Source organism: Bidens hawaiensis, unplaced genomic scaffold, assembly GCF_021521415.1.
Source record: "Bidens hawaiensis isolate Kalapana, Puna unplaced genomic scaffold, B.hawaiensis_p1.1 tig00041863_1, whole genome shotgun sequence".
NCBI classification, from domain to species: domain Eukaryota; kingdom Viridiplantae; phylum Streptophyta; class Magnoliopsida; order Asterales; family Asteraceae; genus Bidens; species Bidens hawaiensis.
This window is the reverse complement of record NW_027497422.1, coordinates 42,718-64,762: the sequence shown is the minus strand read 5'-3', so window position 1 is coordinate 64,762 and position 22,045 is coordinate 42,718. Positions and strand designations below refer to the sequence as shown.

At 40.5% G+C, this 22,045-nt stretch overlaps 1 protein-coding gene across 1 annotated transcript; it reads left to right on the top strand.

The window, feature by feature from the left end:
• The first annotated feature begins 3,100 nt into the window (after positions 1 to 3,100).
• LOC143593240 (uncharacterized) lies at positions 3,101 to 4,852 on the top strand. The gene is made up of 2 exons (XM_077072931.1): positions 3,101 to 3,563; positions 3,768 to 4,852. The coding sequence occupies exons 1-2, from the start codon at positions 3,101 to 3,103 to the stop codon at positions 4,850 to 4,852; spliced, it is 1,548 nt and encodes a 515-aa protein (XP_076929046.1).
• Positions 4,853 to 22,045: the final 17,193 nt, after the last annotated feature.

Genomic DNA, 22,045 nt, shown 5'->3' with positions numbered 1-22,045 from the left:
TTTGATCGGTCCAGTTAGCCAACATTTAGTTTCAGCATTCTAAGGGGTTGGTTTATAACACAATAGTTTCCATTAAAACTAAACCGATTTCTCCTTAAACCGGATTTGACCAAAGTTGACCAAACTGGTTTACAACAAAAACCGGTTTTTGAGAAAAAAAAATACGAAACGCTTGGTCAACTTTGGTCAAAATCAGTTTGGTCAACTTTGGGCCAGAGGGAGGTTTAGGCTGCAATGAACGGGAAGGAAAGTGATAGATTTAGATCGAATAATATGGTGTGGATAGAATTTTTTTTCGTGCGAATTTTATGTGAGTGAGATATAAACGGAAGCGTGGGATGGTAACATAAGTATTAGGCCGGGCTCTAGGGGAAAAAATGGCAGGGATCAACCGGGCCCGGATGAATATGGATATTGATATGAAAATTACAAAGTTGGCCCTGGGAATGTGAGCTTGCAGTAGAGGTGTACAAAACCGTTTATTTTTCCAAATCGAACCGGTTTGGTCAAACCATAGTCTGAACCGGTTTGACTCAAACCGGTTCGGTTTAGAAACCGGTTTATGAGCAAGAAAGGTTGAACTGGTCCTACTCGGTTCGGTTTAGAGCCGGTTGGTTTTAACCGGTTTTTCCTCAAACCGGTCCGGTTTTAAAACGGTTTGGTAGTTCAGAAGGGGAACCGGCCCCAAAACCGACAGGCTTGGTCAGTTTGGGACCCAATTTGGGTGAAACTGGTTTTTTTTGTACATCTCTATATAGAAGTCAGGTTCTAGGCCTAAATCGGTTCGGGTTGTAAAGCGAATCTGATTGGTCAAATGCGGTTTGAAAATAGACCAGTTCGGGCCATAAACCAGTTTTGGTGTCGCTTTGGGTCCCGTTTGAACCTCTTAGTATATAGTTTCAGCATTAATAAACAAAATTCTGTAAGTGTTAAAGGGTCGGTGTTGATCCACTTATCATGCTAAAAGGAACTCCGGTGTATGACAATAGTTGATAAATATGGTAACTCTTGATGTGCTAAAAGTATAATCGTTATTGTTCGTGTAGTTATGTTTGATAGATCTAATCGAGTTACGTTTAAAAACGTCTAAATAATTAATGATACTCGCCGGGCGTATCACGCCCGATACATGTGATAGTTGACCGCATTTAAGAACATGTAAATATGATAATCACGCGGTTAAAAATGTCCAGCACGTAAAAACATATGGTAGATAATCGAATTGAAACCGAGTTATAAGCCCATTAACTAAAAACTAAAGAAACTAGATGTAACCGAATACTCTAGTTTCGAGGAGGCGCTAATAACCGAAGCGAACCACGGACACCCTTGTAATCCCATGTATAGAGGTAGGGTACCAAAAAGACCCAAATACCCTTAAGAAATACCCGCGAGTCAATTAGAAGTCCCTCATAAGGCACCCGCGGGGCATATAAACCATCCGCATAACCATTTGAGGAAGAAACCCTCATAGCACATGCTGAAGCATCACAGCATTCTCAAAAGTCATCCGCAAGAAGGAATATCCTTCCGCGTAAATAACCACGAGGTAATGCTCTGGGACAGCTGTCAATAATCAATTGCCTTCTAGAAAATTTGCTAAGATGCTTTCTTGGGCAATACGTGATCTTTCGGCCAATCAGCCAGTGACACCTGGCAAGGTCGTTATAACCGTGCACATGGCCAATATTGCTCCATTAACCAATGATAGAGAGACACGTGTCCAGGTTGTTATACATGCACATGCAACGTATAACCTGAACCTATCATATGAGGACACGTGTCTAGACGGTTACGAGAGCATCTTCTAAAAAGACAGCTGACCCAATCACTTCCCTACACCCTTCGGCTATAAATACCCTCTCAATCATCATGAGGTATTCATTCACGCCCACTGTACTCTCTCAATTTACTTAAGTACTTTACTCTCATCAGAACTGTACTTATTCTCACGCCGGAGGGTGGTTACGGGAAGACCCCCCCTCTTGTCCTTCCCATAACGAGCTCACGGTGTCTGTTTTGCAGGTTCGCGTCACTGGACTTTGGGCAATTGTGTTCATATCGTATCAGCAGTTAAACCGTATCCTACCCTGTGGACTCATCGGATCTAGGACCCATTAGTGGGGAGTAGATCCGTGTTTCTTCATTGGCGCCATCCGTGCTTTTGTTAGAACAACATAAATTTTTTCCGATATGACTCGGTTACCTAAAGGACCGACGGAGAATAAGGAACACAATTTCCACGTGATCTCAACTTTGAAACACGTGAAGTAGCAACATCTGTGTTTGCTCGAATTTCGACTCCTGTTACACGAACCGATGCCATGAACCCCGGAGGTTTTACCTTGGGTGGTTCAACGGCTCGGGGGTTGTTTGCTCAACAAGAAGGTGTCACTCCGGTGAACGCTGATAATGTGGTTACACCAACTACTGACTTGGGGCATGTCACAGCCCCAGGAGGTTCTAACTTAAGGAATCTAGAGCGAGTTGCAAGAGAAGTCCACCGAACTCAGTCAGAGTTAGGTTTGGAAGAAGATTCCGGTGACTCTAACCCAAGGAGAGCTCACCGTCATATTCTCAGGACCGAAGAAACTTTGTCTCCGGACGAGTGGCTTCGTGTTCAACAAGAAAGTTTGAAAGCAGAGTATAAACGTCGGGTCTGGAATGAGCGTTTCCATGGTCGGACCCTGACGTATGATGAGCCTCCCAGGAGATCTATCTCTCCTCCCATAAGGGGAAGCCACATTCAGTATAGTCAGCCACCGGAGCGGAACATGAGTGAGACTCGGAGGTTACGTTCTCGTCCACGCATAGATATGCGAGTACCATCTTACGAGGACGAACTGGACGGGTATGATTCATCTTATCGTCCGGATGGTAGTTTGTACAGCGGGGATAGCCGTCTCCCTTCAAGCGGGGGGACTAGCTACCCGCGACCAGTTGTCCGCCATGCGGAGTATCACAGCAATGCTAAGCATGATTTTTCGAAACCATACCGTCCAGAATCTTTTGCAAAAAAGTCAAATTTATTCCGAGCATCACACAAGCTTTATTTCCGATAAATGCGAAGATTCCGACATCTGTTGGAACATACAATGGAATGACAAACCCCAGCGATCATTTGCTGAGATTTGTGGCAGTCGGAGGAAACAGTGGTTGGACTCTTCCGTACTGGTGCCACATGTTTGCACTCACATTCACGGGAGCTGCCCGAGAATGGTTTGAAAAGTTTCCTGCTGGACAAATTAAAAGTTGGAATGATTTCATTGCAAAATTTTCACAGCACTTCAGTCAACAAAAGAAACATACCCACGACCCTTCAGAAATATTGGATATTACAAGGCGAAATAATGAGTCTATTGACTTCATTACTCGTTTCACAAACGAGAGCCTTAATATCGGAGGGGTAAGCGAAGATATGTTAAGAGGAGCATTCTGTAAGAACATCCATTGTGATGACTTGATCCGAACACTTACAGGGAGAGACGGAATGCCCGAATCATGGGATGAAATCATGAAAGCATCAAAGTTGTACGCAAGAACTAAGAAAACTCTGAATTCAGGTAGTCAAAAGCAATCACCGAGGGTCGAGTTTCAAACTCCGAGACCAAACAGGCAGGCTAAGGGACCAATATAGTCAAGACTTCAGCCAAGTGCGGAAACATCTAAACCTTTTGATGCAAGATCTTTGATCGGCAACAAGGGTAAACGCAATTTTTCAGCTCGTCCTTCCAACAGTTAGACTCAGTTATCGAAAACTTCCTCAGAAATTCTCACCACTGAGAATTTGACTTTCCGGAAGCCTCAACCTATACCAAGGAAGTCATTTCTTGATAACAAGAAACACTGCTCATATCATAATGATGTTGGACACAACACGAATGAGTGTGTGGCCCTCAGAAATGAAATTGAAGCAGCTGTTAAAAATGCTAAACTCGAACATTTGGTTAAAGGCGTACGAACAGGGACTAGCAAGCCTCCCGGAAGGGATAACCAAGGTCCGGCTAAAAGACAAATCAAAGATTTGAATGTCCACATGATTCAAGGGGGACATTCGGGTAAGGGAAAGAGAAGGGATTATGAGGACGAGGAATGGAAGAACGAACCTGTGATCTTTCCTAGGATCAAAGGCGGCCCATGTAATAAAAACCCGTTGATAATTACTGCCGAGTTTGGTCATTACCGGTCACAATACGTGATCTTTGACACAGGCAGCACGTCTGACATTATGTACGAACAATGTTTCGAACAATTGGACGAAGAAGACAAAGAAAGACTACAACCAATTCATGCTCATGTTTCTGGTTTCAGAGGAGAGATAATGCACCCGCGCGATGTTATTACTTTCCTGGTCACACTAAGTGACGGAATACGTTCAAGAACGGAAGAAGTTGAATTTTTGGTCCTACCAGCAACTTCTAAACATGACATTATTTTGGGACGAGAGGCGATCGGAGACTTCAACGCCCATCCGTCCACAGCCCATGGTGCAGTAGGAGTTCCAACTCGCACTGGTGTGACGATAATTCATGTAAACCGACATTGTTTTACAACTGAAAGTTCAAGACCAAGCAAGGTCCCAAGACAGGCTCAGAGGACCGAACCAGAGAAATGGGTCCTCAATAAAAAGTTTCCGGACCAAACCGTGATAATTGGTCCGTCCATTTCTGAAATCGTCCGAACCTTTTTAAAGCAACTATTGATCAAGAACATTGACAATTTTGCATGGCAGCCCGCGGATATGACCGGTGTTCCGCGGAGCATTTCAGAACACAAGTTAAAGGTGAATCCTTTAATCACTCCAATCGTGCAAAAGAAAAGAAGATGGGCCCGAAACAAACGAAGGCCATGAATGAGCAAGTACAAGATCTTCTTCATGCTGGGATTATACGAGAAATCAAATACCAAACATGGGTAGCCAATCCAGTGATCGTCCCAAAAAGCAACGGAACGTGGAGGATGTGTATAGATTATAAAGACTTGAACAAGGCATGTCCGAAATATTGTTACCCGCTTCCGGATATCGACTTAAAAGTAGATGTTGTGGCCCCATTTAAATTCAAATGCTTCCTCTATGCTTACAAAGGATATCACCAGATTCACATGGCAGCTGGCGACGAAGACAAGACAGTGTTCCGCACTAACCAAGGAACATTTTGCTACAGAATGATGTCTTTTGGATTAAAGAACGCGGGAGCCACATATCAACGACTGATGGACCAAGTTTTCAAAAGTCAAATAAATCGAAATCTCGAAGTCTATATGGACGATTTGGTAATCAAAAGCATAGAAGAAGATCAAATGTTGAGGGATATAGAGGAAACTTTTGAAACCTTGAGAAGCATCAATATGAAGCTGTATCCAGCAAAATGTTCCTTCGGGATGGAGGAAGGAAAGTTCCTCGGGGTAATCGTTACAGGCACGGGCTTTAAAGCTAACCCGGACAAAGTTCAAGCAATAGCAGTATGCCATCTCCCGAATCCCTCAAGCAAGTTCAAACACTCAACGGCAGATTAATAGCATTAAACATGTTTCTGGCAAACCACGCTGCTAAATCTTACCCGTTCATCTCAAATTGAGGAACTGCCTCAAAAAGGCACAATTCAGATGGACTCCGGAAGCTGAACAAGCATTCCAGGAAGTCAAGAAATGTTTAATGGAATTGCCCACGTTAACTGCTCCTCACGCGGGCGAACCATTAACACTATATCTGTCGGCATCCGACATCGCCGTGGGGGCTGTCCTATTGACGGATAGGAAAAATGTTCAAACACCAATCTACTACGTCAGTAGAACGCTATCGGACCGGGAAACAAGATATTCGATGTTGGAAAAGTTGGTTTTGGCATTGGTTTATGCCGCCAGACGGCTCCGCAGATATTTCCAGGGCCACCCCATCAATGTATTAACCGGGTACAAACTCAAAAACGTGCCGAGTAAACTTGAGTTGTCCGGACGACTGGCAAAGTGGGCTATCGAATTAGGTGAACAGTCGATCGAGTATAAGCCTAGACCAGCGATCAAAGGACAGATACTTGCGGACTTCGTCACGGAAGTCCCGCAGCACAAAGAACAAGAATGTTTAATCGAACAACAACCCCAAGCACCTCCGGAACAAGGGCAAGTTTGGTCATTGTTCACGGACGGAGCTTCAAGCAGAGAAGGGTCAGGTGCAGGTTTAAGGCTAGTCAACCCTGAGGGGCATGAATTTACATACGCCATCAAGTTGGACTTCAAAAGCACCAACAATGAGGTAGAATACGAAGCCTTCCTGGCAGGACTGCAGATAGCGAAAAAGCTTGGGGTGAAACATTTGGAAGCCCGGGTGGATTCCATGCTAATTGCGGGACAAATAAATGGAACTTATGAAGCCAAAAACGACGTCATGGCTTCTTATTTTTCACAAGCAAAGGTCTAGATTCGCCAATTTTCATCCTTCAATATTATCCACATTAAGAGGAGTGAGAATAAATCGGCGGACGCCCTTAGCAAGCTAGCTTCAACGAATTTTGAGCATTTCGCCAAAGATATTCGTGTAGAAGTTCTAGATCATCCATCCGTTCCACAAAACCAAGTCCTGGTAATTCAAACAGGTGTTGAGTCTTGGATGTTACCCATTATAGCTTACTTATCTTCCGGATCACTTCCAGCAGGAAAGGCTGAGGCTCGGTAGATTAAGCACAAAGCTTTGAATTACCAGTTGACTGACGGCATCTTGTACCTAAGATCATTCCTTGGTCCACTATTACGTTGTGTGGACGCGGAAGACGCAAATTACCTAATTCGAGAAATCCACGAAGGTATCTGCGGGTTACATGCGGGACCAAGAATGACAGTTGTAAAGATCATGAACGCAGGGTATTATTGGCCCGGCATGCACCTAGACGCTGTATAAGAAATCAGAAAGTGTGATTCATGTCAGCGTCATGCTCCCAACATTCTGCGTCCGAAGAACGAACTAATCCCAGTAACATCTGCCTGGCCATTCCAAAAATGGGCTATTGACATCATGGGACCTTTCCCAAAAGCCCCGGGACGAGTCAAGTTCCTGATAGTGGCCATTGATTACTTCACCAAGTGGGTTGAAGTCAAACCGGTTGCATCAATCACAGCGTCAAGCGTGAAAAAATTCCTTTGGGAATTCATCATTTGCAGGTTTGGTCTCCCGCAGGAATTGGTAAGTGACAATGGGACCCAATTTGCTGATAGCGGATTGCAAGGATGGTTGAAAGAACTTCAAGTCGTTCATACCTTCACATCTGTAGCTCACCCGCAAGCAAATGGTCAGGTCGAAAGGACCAACCGAACTATCAAGGAGGGGATCAAGGCAAGGCTAGGGACGAAACGAACGGGTTGGGTGGATGAACTGCCTCACGTACTCTGGGCATTCCGCACCCAAAAGAACTCCAGTAATTTGAAGACACCCTTTAGCCTAACTTATGGCACTGAAGCCATGATCCCCGCAGAAATCGGGATTCCATACTCAAGGATCCTGCTGATCGACGACAACGATCACGAACTCATGATGAATCTAGATCTATTGGAAGAAAGAAGAGAACTAGCATTGATTCGCGAGCACAATTATAAGCGGCAGCTTGAGAAATATTACAACTCGCGAGTCCAAAATTGCAAGTTCGATGCGGGAGACTTCGTCTTCCGCAATAACGAGGCCTCCGGCCAGGAGCCTCCGGGCGAGTTAGCCCCAACTTGGGATGGAACTTATAAAATCAAACAGGTACTATCCAAATGTGCCTACAAGTTGGAGAAGTTGGATGGGACAGAAATCCCTCGAACATGGAACGCAGCACAGTTAAAGAAATGCTATATGTAACAGTTTTATTTGCTTTTTCATTTTTCGGCCTGCGCGCCCATATAGATTGGTAAGTGATGCAATTTCTTTATTGTAAGAAGGCTTATGCCTAATGTATGAGAATGTCCAGTTAACTCCATACTATTTTGATAAATTGTAATCTTTTATTGACAAAAACGAAGTTCCGGACAGACATTTATATTATAGTACATAAGACAAAGTGCACCGGAAGGAACACAAAATACTTCTTATTCATAGTGAAAAGAGATTACAAGCAAAAGAAAGATTTACAACAAAGACATGCATTTACGGAGCGACATCCTCATCCTCCGCGGTAGTGTCAGCTTCTCCCTCTTCCTCCTCATCAATATCCAATAGCTCATTTAATCGCTCTATGGCATCTTCCTTATCTGCGAGCTCTGATATATGGTCGGAAAGGGAAAATTTCAAGGTATCAAACTCCTTAGTTTTCTCAAGAAGGATAGCAGTAGTGTCCTTGCCGTTCAGAACGTACTCCTCCGGAACCCGACCCTCAGAACCAAACTTATATCCTTCCTCAAAACCCATATGTCGGCCTGCTTGCTCGGAAGCACGGAGGAGTATCGCAACACAGTTACCAAGATCGTCACTATTCCGAACGTCAGTGATAACCTGTTAGTCAAATAACCACGCGTGAGTACAAACAAACACATTATGTTAATAAAAAACTTGGTACCTTGGGAATCGCTGTTGACAGAAGCCATTTTTTTATCCGCCTGAGCCTGGATAAGATCCATCTTATGACCAGCACACTCCAGAGCTTGGTCTCGATTCCTGGAATTCAGGTCGGATAAACGTTGATCCTTGGCTGCTGAGTCAGCTTGAAGGGTCTTTATCAGCTCAACTTGGTCATCCAGTTGTTTCTGGAGAGCAGCCTTAGCTTCCTCAGCAACAAGTTGTTCGGCTTTCGCTGCCTCCATGGCCCGAAGGCTATCTTGGGCATCAGTTAACGCCTTAAAGACCTCTTTCTTGGCGCCGAGCAAGTTTTGCTCGGTTTCCTCTAGCTCGTCGTTCATGGCCAACCAATCACGACGTATCTCCTGATTGGTGGAAACAGTGTTCGCCATATGATAAGAGTTGGACTCTAGGAGTTCCCGGCGGATGCGATGGCGTTGCCGCTCCTTCTCTGCAGGAGGAAGACTTTCGTCAAGATATTCTTGGCAAACACCCGTATCATTCAAAACTGAGTTCCGGCGCAACGACCAGCGAGGTCTATGTGGAGCAGTATCTTCCTCCACTTGGGATGAGGAAGCTTGCCCCCCATAGTGAAAAACACTAACCCCACCTTGATCCCGGAAGAAATGCTCGGGATGAGGTGGGTATGTGGGAAGTTGATCTGATTCACCAACCTCTTTCTCCTTGACAGGATAACTATCCGATAAATCAATCGGATCTTGAGCAGTGTTTAATGGTGAGGTTGGTGGAGTTGGGAGTTTGGTAGCAGCCGAATACTTTAAACCTGAAACATTCCCAAAATAAAACTCTTTAAATCACCAAAGAGTGATAAATTGAAGAATAATCGTAAAGGATCAGATTTTACCTTTAGAAACGTCTTGGGCAGAAAGCTCCCGAAGACGAGCTCCCAGATCCGGGACTTCAACCTTATTCTTCTTCTTTTTATTCTTTTTGGGCACGACATCGAAAGCCTGTGCCTTCCCCTTCCCAGCCACCTTTGAAGCACCCGCTTCAATAACCTGAGGTTCGCCCTCAACAGATAGGGGGCCACCTTCCTCACTTGTGGACGGATTGGTGGTGGCCTTCAGATCTTGCTTGCGGGTCAAACCCACAGACGAATGTGAAGGGTTAGTAGCACCACTCGATAATCCTCCCTCGCAAAGTGACGACTCTTCGCTAGACGAAAGAAGTACCATCACTCCGCTCGAAGTAACGACAGTTAAAGGTCAAGGTTGGGAAATACCTTCACACTTTTTCACAAACTCCTCACCTTGTGCGTACATCGCCTCGGAGACAATAGGCTCCGGCGTGAGAGTAGTGGAAAAAACAAAGTTACTTTGTGTGCGCTCCAAAAAAGGAACGTCATGCTGAGTAATAGAACGGCGAACCATCATGCCTCCCATCTTGTCCACAAGAGTGGAAAGGATCGTACCTTCACCTACAATTGAAGAACGTTAAAGAAAATAAACTGGAAACCTAGAATATTACAAGTAAACACTTAATTCCATCTGGATTCTCATAGTAAGTTTCCAAGGTAGGGAATGGCCACAACTGATCTTGGCATACACCATCGCCCCTTCGTGGATGGGACGCATGGGTGTCGGCACCTTGGTCAAAGTGCCAAACCATTTGTAACCTTCGTACTCAATGACAGGAATATCGGGAAGTGGATCTTCCGATTTCCGTCAGGTCATCGTAAACGGGATGACATCTTCCTGGATCCAAAAGAATTTGGATTTCCAACCATGGATACTGCGGATCCATTCAAAACCAATGGGACCTTTTCCGGTAGTAGCAAAGCCATACCACCCGTCACGATATGTCATTTTATAAAAAATAGCAAACATATTAACAGATGGCTCGTAACAGTGAGATTGGCAACAGAATTCGAAATGCCGAATCCGTAGCATCCCAAAGGGGTGAATTTGGGATAAGTGGAGCCCATATTTCCCTAGTACAGACCGAACAAACTTCGTCACGGGTAACCGGAAGTTACCCGTAGTAAAGTGGTCTAAGTATACGACCATCTTCTTAGACGGCGGCGCCGTCGCAATGGCCCCTTTCGCTGAACGTTCGGCTTCCCATTCCGGAGGGAAGACATACACGTTTTTGACATCCTCAAAGTCTTTTTCTTTAATATCACACCCGACTTCATTAATAGCGGGAGGATTTTTCTTCTAGGCAGCCATTGTAATCGAGTATGTAAGATGGATATAAGAAAGCAGAGTTCTATGGTATAATCGAAAAGGAAAATATGTAAGTGATAAGAATGGTTGGAAACGTCAAGGCCTATTTATACTCATCGCAATTAATGCTACCATCTGACTAACAGAGGAAAGAGAAAATGAGGACCGTGGGATGACTGACACGTCAAGCGGGAGATTCAAAAAAGTGCATACAGGCTGTCAGAAAGACGTTTAACGCGTCCTGTCAGCCACCGCCCAAAATTCTCTCTCCGCCATGTCACCAGTACTATTTATCCAACTTACACAAATTCAAAATTTAAAAGAAAGATATTTCGGAAAGATATTATCAACACACAAAGTTCTTTCCATTAATATTCAAAATGGCGATTACAAAGAGTATGAAAAGAAACTACAAAGTTCAAACTCCTACATTTATCCTACGGATTAGAAGCTGAAGTACCCTCCGGAGCATTGGGGGAAGCTTCCTCGGACTTGTCATCATCAGACTTGTCATCATCAGACTCATCATCAATATACATCCGTAACTGCTTCACGCCATCTTCAGACAGGGCGAACTCCGGAAGCATATTCTGCAGCGGAAAGACAAGGCAATCATACTCTTGAACCCGCATGTCCAACTCCTGCTTCGCCTCAAGGCCATGAAGCGGGTGGCTCTCAATAGGTTGTCCGAATTGGGCAAACGCCAACCCTTCATTAAAGCCCTTCACCCGGCCAACGCCTTCCGAAGCAGTTGTTAAGTTCACGAAGCAATCAGTAAGCTCCGTGCTCCTCTTGATATGACGGATAACCTGCAGACAAAATTTCATCAATACAATGGAACTAAACAAAAAAAAAGTATACGAGAAAAAAAAACTTACAGAGTCAAGGCCACGATCGAGGAAGTATTGCCTTTCCCGCTCAGCACGCTCCGCCCTACCACGAAGTTCTTGTAACTCGGCGGAGGCACGGTCGCTTGCTTCAGTCTGAGATTGCAAGAGGGAGTCATATGCAGACCGCATTTCGACAATAGTCTTGTCTTTCATTTCAGACTATTCCCCCTGCAATCTTAAAGCTTCCTCGAGCTCCTGGATCTGGGCGTTTTGTTGAGACACTTCATCCTGCGCCTTCGCCAATTCGTCCTTTTTCCTTTGAGTTTCAGCTCGAGAAGCTTCAAGGGTGGCATTAGACCTTTCACAGGCCTCTTTCCACCGCTTAGCAGCATCAGCATTCCACTCTTTTTCTTTTTGGAGTGCAGCTTCGGCATCAGTTTTTTTCCACCTAGCTGCACTCGCTGATTTACGGTGCTCCTCAGCTTCCTTCTTCGAAGCCTTTACGTCATCGGAAGCGGCACCAAGCTTCCCGCCCATTGGTCGCCACTCTCGTAAGATTTCCTGACTACAGGCTAAGCTGTTAGCCAAGGAAACAACCAAATTAGAATGGAGTTCTTGGCGGGAACGAGTTAGCTAGTGTGCTTTCTCAGCCGGCGGCATGCAGTGTTCAACAAAACTCGTACAGGTCTTGGGATTAGAAACCCGAGACCCGTTGACAATATCCCAGGGCGGGACGAACAAGTCATAGTCTCCTCCCAATTGCACGCTCCCAAAGAATTGAGAACTTGTGGGTCCGAGACGAACGGGGGAGGAGGAAGACTGTTGTGGACCACCTTGTGATGAACCTCCCCCAGCTTCATGGGCAGAAGAGTCAAATAAAAAGTCATCTCCCTCGCCCGTTGAAAAGAATGAGGAAGAAGTGTAAAACTGGGGAGGAGGTTGCATCGAAGATTCATTAATCCTAAAGCCTTCTGCAGTGGCTTCCGGATCCTCTTGTTGAAAACCGGTGGCGTCAACATCCTGGAATAAATGATCCAGAGATCCGGAAGTCACCGACTGAACGTTAGACCCCTCCACAATCGTTTCAACAGGAGGGGTAACCGGCTTATCCGTCTCCTTCTCCGGAGGAGGCGACGGTTGTTTCTCAACAGCTGGGGTCGGCGTTGACAGCCTACCGGCCACTGGACGACTAGCAATGGACGGATCTGCATAACAAAATCATAAGTCAGATCTCATTATCATGAGCAACAAAACTTAACAAGTAAAAACTTACCATTCACTGTCCCCAAACGCTCCGCAAGGTTAGGTGGTAGTGATTTCCTCGGACGATATGTCCGGCGTTTCTTCGTTTTCGGCTCCTTCCCGGCATCCGCAGCACTGGTACCTGCGTCACTTGCATGAGATACACGGAGAGATCTCTTCCGGTAAAGTTCTGCCAGCAAATGCGAGACAGATGAAATTTCAGAAGCATCATCTGAGCTTTCTTCCTCAAGAATGGCAGAATCGTCACTTAAGATAACGATTGTCCCATCGGAAGTCGGCACATTAGGAGGCGGAGGATTCAGGATGTACGCACCTGTTTCGGAGATAGCCTCCGAGACAACTGGTTCAGCACGCACTTTGATCGGAAAGAGGAAATACTTGGCAGTCTTTTCAAGGATAGGCGTATCCTTTGCATCACGAATAGTCTTACCCACACAACCCTTGTCATCATCTAGCGCGTTCAACATTGATCCAAAACCTGAAAACAAACGGAGAACGTCACTAATAAAAATTCAAAACACAAGAAAGACAGAAAAGCAAAAGTAGTAAGACTTACGACCATCTAGCTCAATAAAACAGGTTCCATAAAAGGAGAAGACCACAAACGGCTCATGCCCGCCCATACAAGGGCCTCTTCCGGAAGCGCCCGCATTGGAGTTGGCGAAGCAGTCAACTTATGGAACCAGTCACGCTTCTCATGAGCAGCCGGGATAATATCAACGAGAGCGTCTTTAGGAGCATGACGGACCATGGTCTCAGGCACCACATCCTCGGAAATCCAAAAGAATTTTTTCTTCCAATCCTTGGAAGTGTCCTCAGTAACATTGCCGATAACCCTATCAGGCAAACTGTGGCAAGTGAACCATCCATTTTGGTTAGCCATCTTGTAAAAAACAACGAATCAGTCCAGCCTGGGCACTATTTCATGCGCCATACACACGAACTCGAAGTGGCGAATTCGCATAACGACGCGTGGGTGAAGTTGGGATAAATGAATCCCAAACGCCTTAATCACCCGCAGAAAAAACTTTGTGACGGGAAGACGAAAGTTCCCACAAGTAAAATAGTCAGCGTACAAAGCCATCTTCCCAGGAGGAGGGAAAGTGGCAATCAAACCGGCAGATGGGAATTCAGGTTCCCACTCCGGTGAAATACCATAAGTTATAACAAGATTTTGATATTCCTCTTGGTCCCAACAGACTTCTATCTCATCAGCAGTCTCCATTACAAATACTTGGTAGAATATCAGGTTATCTCAAGAAAGATTGAGTGATAGAGTGAAGAAAGAAAGCAAGTTCGTATTCAGAATTCAAAGGCGATAAAACTTCAAAAAGAAGTTAACTCCCTCTATTTATACCCACCGCAATTAATGCGATGGGATGCGAATAGTAGATAGAGAAAAAACCATCCAGTAACAGATCGCCACGTCACGCGAGAAATTCAAAAAAAGGAAAAAGTTGTATAGTCGGGTACAGTAACAGCCGTCAAAAACGTCCTGTCACCTGCACACGCGCCTGCGAGTGGTCAACTTGTCCTTTTCCATGATTATCCACAACAGCAAAAGATATTTCTCACCAACTTAAAAACTAAAAAATCCCCAACACACATTAAGTCTAGAATTTTATCCGCATAAAATACTTCACACTGAAGAAACGCTGGACTGGGGGGACTTATAGAGGTAGGGTACCAAAAAGACCCAAGTACCCTTAAGAAATACCCGGGAGTCAATCAGAAGTCCCTCATAAGGCACCCGCGGGGCGTATAAACCATCCGCATAACCATTTGAGGAAGAAACCCTCACAGCACATGCGGAAGCATCACAACATCCTCAAAAGTAATCCGCAAGAAGGAATATCCTTCCGCGTAAATAACCACGAGGTAATGCTCCGGGACAGCTGTCAATAATCAATTGCCTTCTAGAAGATTTGCTAAGATGCTTTCTTGGGCAATACGTGATCTTTCGGCCAATCAGTCAGTGACACCTGGCAAGGTCGTTATAACCATGCACATGGCCAATATTGCTCCATTAACCAATGATAGAGAGACACGTGTCCAGGTTGTTATACATGCACATGCAACGTATAACCTGAACCTATCATATGAGGACACATGTCCAGACGGTTACGAGAGCATCTTGTAAAAAGACAGCTGACCCAATCACTTCCCTACACCCTTCGGCTATAAATACCCTCTCAATCATCATGAGGTATTCATTCACGCCCACTGTACTCTCTCAATTTACTTAAGTACTTTACTCTCATCAGAACTGTACTTATTCTCACGCCGGAGGGTGGTTACGGGAAGACCCCCCCCCCCCTCTTGTCCTTCCCGTAACAAGCTCACGGTGTCTGTTTTGCAGGTTCACGTCACTGGACTTTGGGCAATTGTGTTCATATCGTATCAACAGTTAAACAGTATCCTACCCTGTGGACTCATCGGATCTAGGACCCATTAGTGGGGAGTAGATCCGTGTTTCTTCACCATGAAAGCAGCTTTATGAAAACTATTAATGAAAAATGATATATTACCATCTTGATGTATACATATTTAGATAGCATAAAAATAAATAAAACGAGTAATTAAATTCAAAACAATAAAGAAAAAAAATATCATAAAAAAATTAAAAACATAAAAGAATATGGAAGATATAATAATAGGTAAATCATTACAATAGGCAATAGTTATTCTTGAGTTTAGAAGCATGAAATACATATATGAATAATTATATTTTTTTATACTTATCATTCTAATTATATGTTTGTACTTTTATTTTGTTTGTTGTTACACGATCGATTAACCACCCGTGAGGTTAAATAGCACACGGTTACGTGACTAACAGTGTAGCTGTAACATTCAGCCCCTCATACCATTAGTATTGACTGTTTTGACCTCCCACGTCAAGTGGTTGAGGTTACAAAAGCGTATATTTTTTAGTAGGTTTAAAAGGTGTGTGAGCCATCACATGCATAAATCACATGCCCGCAAGGTAGCATTTTCAATTTGTGGTGTCGGGTTTGGCATTTGTTGTGTTGCTCGATTACATTTTGCATTTTGTATTTGCTGCGTTGCTCGTTTGTATTTATATGGTTTTTAGGTCTGATATATTCAGTTACATAATTATAAGCTGTCAAAATTTTAATTTTGTTGTTGATCACACCAAAAATCACGTATAAAACGTTTAAATTAGGTTATCTAATGCGGGATTTAATGCTTTAAGCTTTATACCTTCTCATGAAAGGGTTGTAAATTATGTTGAACTCCAAACAGAACTAGGAATCTAGGTGTACAAAATCACATAAGTATGTGATGAAATAAGTTTGGACATAAGAATTTAAGAGACTTTCGGCTTATCGAACTCGATGAACTATAGATGCACTTAAAAAAGGAGCTTTAGCGAACTATAGATGAACTCGATGAACTATAGATGAACTTAAGCCTACAAAATAAGATATACATTATAAGAAAAATAACTACATATTACTAATGTACAACATTTACCAAAATGACCAAATGGGTCAAAATTACCGAAAAAAAAACATATTACCAAAATGACCCGTTCAAACTAACAATTGGATGTTTTAAGTATATTAATAGTGTTCGGGTCAAATTAAACCCATAACCATTTGATCGTAAAACATACACATTTGCCGCTAAACCAAACTAGATTTTTAATAATAACTGTTAGTTTTGGTGCCAAACTATTTCTTTTCAATAGGTTGTTTCACTTTTAATAATTTTAATGATTTTATATCATTTTTAACATGTATATATGTCCTTTTCTTTTTATTATAGTTATAACAATTTATTTAATCTATTTTCTTTTGCAAATTGTATTGATTACAAATTCTATTTTATTTATTCAACACTTTATACATGTATTAAATCAATTGGTAGTTTTGAAAAAGAAAATGTACCGAACCGCTAACTATAGTCTTGAAGAAACACAATCTGAACCACCCAGATTGGTTGGTGGTCAGACGGTTCGGTTTTACTGTAGGTTTAGGCTAGTTTTTATTTTAACATTATGTTATAACTTACTATCTTGTTAACGGATACACATTTTTGAATTATTAGACGATACACAAGTTGTAGCCTTGTTTTTCACTACCACTACTATTAAAAGAAAACCTCTTTATGTGAAGACAAATCGTGTTCTTAACACATCATTTTTACTATATTTATTATAAAATACCATATTCATTGTACTCGATTTCATATAAAAAGTTTATTTGATTTGTTACATCTACGCGGGGTTCAGTTCTTTTTTGTTATCTAACAAAAACAATGAACAAACTAACAATATTAGTATCGTTGTCCCACTAAAATTCAAATACATTATGTACTTACTCATAAATGAATCGGTTTCCATTGCGTGTAAGTTCAAATAACAACTTAAGAATATATTTCGGACGCATATAAGCTTCATCAAATTCCTTTTTAATTAACAAAAAAACAATATAAACAAAATAAGTTATGGTAGTTGCAATGCCTAATAAGTTTCATAGACATAAGATACTTACAAATTGGTCAATTTAAATTGGTGAAATAACAATTGGGAGTATCTTTTGGATGCAAATGCCATTGTCTAAATTTGTTCCATTGTCTCACTCAAACTTCAAAAAAAACCATCTGTTTTTCTTATAATTTTTTTAAACTGATTGCCGCCCTCCACCTATAGATTTTTATAATATTACAGAATTTTGAAATCTCCCCCCCCCCCTCTCTTTCACACCTGGCTGTAAGCGGATTGAATTGAACCGGACGAGATCTTGTCCATGTTCGTCCGTTAAGCTTTTATCACACAAACGAACGGTTCACGAACACATTATCGAACGAAAATTCGTGTACGGGTCCGTCCATTAAGGAACTGAGCCTATTTGTGTCCGTTTGTGTCTGTTCATTAGCATTGTAAATGGACGCTAACGGACACTAATGGACAAACAAACATAAACATATCAAAATACTTAACTTAAACAATAATGAACATTACAACACATAATATTTAAAAATGCTTAACACTTAACATAGTACTCAAATACATAATCATATCATAATAACATTCTGGTTTTCAAAATTCACAAATTTCTAGTGTTTCACGAGAAACAAGTTTCAAATTCTAAATTCTTCAAGGAATTTCAACATACACAACACTAATAAACGGACATTCCCGGACAGACGTTCACGAACACAATTAAACAAACACGACATTTGTCATGTTAAGCATACTGAACAAAACTTTTTGTCTGTGTCCAGTTCATTTATTAAACAAATGAACATAAATGAACTTGTCACTGAACAAATAATCAGATGTTCGCCGGACGTTTAATTCGCATATAGGCTTATTAAATCTCACACACACTCTCAAATGTGGGCCTTCAAAGACACCTGTTGACTTGTTGAGTGTTGACTGCGTTTGTCATACAGTCCAAGCCTATAGTAACCTAGCAACCAACCAACCACTACCAGCCTATTTACCTCTTACGATTATTTCATATGTAATGTAATATTTGTAAGTTGTAACCAATATTTTTGATAATATAATGGGTATGTTTGGCAAAACTAGCTGGAAGCTGCTAGCTGGTGGCTAGAAGCTGTTGGCTGGAAGCTGTAGCTGGTAGCTGGTAGCTTTTTAGATATATTTAGATGTTTGGCAGAGTAGCGGGAGTTTTTAATAAAATGTATAAAATTACTAAAATGGGCATAACTATAAACAAAAATAGTGAATGTATTTATTTTGGAAGGTTATTTAAGTAAATTAACATACTAAAAGCTCGTAGCTCTTTCTAAACGCTACTAGTAGAAGCTTTAAGCTTTAAGATTTTTCTCTTGACCTAAAAGCTTCAAGCTCCTTGAACCAAACAAGGCTTTTAATTGAGTAGGAGCTTTTTCTTAAAAGCTTGAAGCTTGTAGCCCCTAAAAGCTCCTAAAAGCTTCATGCCAAACATACCCAATATACTAGTTTGAGATCAGTCTATTAAAATTAATTAATTAAAATAAAAAATTAATAAATAATCAAAATACAACTTAAGAATATACTTAAATGTTAATTAGATTACAAATTTTTGTTTTACTAATATTTTTTTATTTCTCTTAGGTTTATTACGAGTACACTAGGTTTTCCGTTTCATAGTATTTGACAGGTTATTAAATAACATAACTTGCTATAGCAATTACAACTATACCAACCAAGTTCCTACCCAGTACAGCGCGTGACAATGATTCCACTAGTTAAAATCAAAATACATATTAAGAATCGTAATTCGTTAGGTACATTTTAAATAACAAAAATTGATCATTTATAAAAGCCTTGTCGTAACGAATTTCATAAATAGTTCCCAACTTTTATGCTTTACCGAAAATGCATTTATAGTTCTATAATAACTAATAAGCCAAGTGAGTGTAATGTGATAAAACAAATACAACCATATATTTAAAATACACACTCAAAAATCAAAATATATAATGGGATTAACTGTCTTTTACTATGTTTATACATTGGCGTCCATTTGAATCATATGAATGTATGTGGCCAAAGGCATAAAAACAGGCCTTTCTTTCTTTCATTTTAATAAAATTAAAAATTATCTAGAAGTGTAGAAAGTAAAACCATAACTTGTAAGAGACAGTCTGTTTACATTTGAATGAAACCATTAAGAAACGAACATCTGATTCAGTCAGAGTTCAGACAGTTTAGTTTCAAACAAAGAAACATGTACATAGAATTAGGTCTGAATTGATCATCATGTGATTGATGATGAATAGGAAAGAGGAGGATACCTGATTCGGTCACATCTGTGTCCAATAAAAAATGATTACCGGTTACGTGTCATCTATGTATGTTACAATGGATCATGTCTAGCAGCACGTTGGTTTGTGTTATACAATGCCACCTATATTGTTTAGTTTAGTGATGCGAACTTGTATGTTGATAATATTCGAAAATTACAACGTAACATAAGAGATTAAACTTTAAGAAATTCACAACTTTAAATGCAAATGTGACAATTTAAGGTTTTTATCCAAAATATAATTTATTTTAACTCAATACATCATAGGAAGAGTTTCACATTATTTTTTTAATATTGTGTATTATTTTTCTTTTTAGATAAAATAAATATCAACACGGCTAATATTAGACACGTAAGATAGTTAAAGTGAACATATTTATTTAATGATGTTTTTAAAATTAATTCATACAGGACATACTTGTATCAATAAGAAATTATATATCTAGAGGTGTCTTTTGCCGTTAATAGATCATGTCTTGTTGGTTATAATACAAGAAAGCGATTGCGTGATTAACATGTGGTGTATAGAACTCATATATACTTTGTGTAGGGTTTATAATGAAATTAATTGTATCTTTCAATAAGAAATTATATATCTAGAGGTGTCTTTGAGTGCTTTAACTTTTATTAACTTAATCGGTTGATGATACTAAGATTTATGAAACATATTGTGTGTAACTAATAAATTTTAGTGTTAAAAATAATAATAAAAAAAGCTGCCGTGACCCGTTCACGTGCTTCTTAGCTCTTTTTTTTGTTTGTTTAATGTGGTATGCTCAAGTTGCTCCTCAGTATTTTATAACATGTCTCATGGGTTGGGCGTACCCCAGTTTGCTTCAAACAGGCTATAGCATATATCAATCTCACTCAATCTGACCCCGAATCATTCACTTCACTAGGTGACGTTGTCCATAATCTCGGAGACAAATTAGGGTTTGATTTATCCCACAATGCCCTCTTTATTTGCGACCAAATCACTCTGTATATTTCCCATCAGTCTCCATACCACCGTCAGGTTCCTCGGCCACACTCCGCCCTCACAAGTCACCACCGCTGGAATTGAAAAGGACCATTTTGCCCTTCATCAGCAACAATACCGGTTTACGCTAAATCAAATATGTTATATCTATTGAAAGTGCTATAAAACCCACACACGTTATATAATTGTTAGTATTATTATTTTAAGAATTAAAAGTAACAAAAAAAGGTTATATTTATTTGCACTCCACCATATTATCTAAACCAAAAATGTTATCACTTATAACAAGCCTATTTACCATTGTTAACTACTTATATAAATATCTATATATATCCACCACATACCAAAACTAAAATCACTCTTAACTAATTGAATTAAGTAAACCTTATGAGGAATTGAAGAGGAATCAGTCTCATCTTTCTTCTGATCGATCTAGCTCATCGACACCAATCAAGGTAACTAATTACTTAACTTTTGTTTAATAGACTTAATCACTGACGAAAATATTCATCACGCTAAGCCATTGGTGAGACTATTATGGTAACAATCGTTTTCGACTGAAATGTTGATTTATTTGTGAAGTGGGAGCTTCATAAAGGTTATATACCTTTAAAACTGATTTTTGTATAATACATAGTTTCTAACTTACAATGTTTTAAAAATTTGTGTAAATACATATTTTTAAATTACAATGTTGACCTACTATGCTTTTCTTAATTTGATAAAATACATATTCTGATTTCGATATAATCTTATTGTAACAAAGAAAGGCTCGCTAAATTATTTTTATAACTTCTAAGTTTCAACATAATAGTTACTACCGATAGGCGGCAGGGTTGGGTTATTGATGTGAGATGGATCCAGAGCTCCAAGGCAAATGAGACAGAGAACACAGAAAATATCCGTGTATATATTTACAGAAACTTGAAATAAAAGTAGGTGATAAAGTAGCTATAAAACATGAAAATAAAGGTACCATTTCGAAAATTTGACCTATGCTTTATTTGCAAGATGGAAGCTAAGTTTCAACATAATACTTTTAGTTTAAATATTTATCACGTTGAATATAAATAGATATTAAACTTTGTAAATCAGAAAGTTTTCTAGAAATATTAGGAATAAATCTAAATCATTAGATTAACGCAATCAAGCTTGAGCGGGGATTGAAAGTTACCAAAAAAAAAAACCCCTAGTGTCAGAAATTTGTCTATAGTTTGTGTGTTCCAAAAACCATTCAATCTTCTAAAAACATGTGAAACTTTGATCAACGATGTTGAAATCCATCAATTGTGTTTTACTTAGTTGTTGATTTTTTTTCTGGTTCGGATCGAGTTGTAGGGAGTATATAACATAAATAAAAATCAAAGAAAATTGAGTCGTGATTTATTGAAGTTCAAATGTATGTCTTGCTAAATTTACTTTATCATTCAAAAACCCTAAAGTAACAGTTCAGTTTTGGGTTTTTTAATTTTTTC

What these genes read in the sequence shown, in the direction of transcription:
- LOC143593240 (XM_077072931.1), top strand. Translation starts at nt 3,101, where the DNA reads ATGACAAACCCCAGCGATCATTTGCTGAGATTTGTGGCAGTCGGAGGA. An exon ending in TAAGAAAACTCTGAATTCAG is followed by an intron (nt 3,564 to 3,767) that starts GTAGTCAAAAGC and finishes AAACTTCCTCAG; the next exon opens with AAATTCTCACCACTGAGAAT.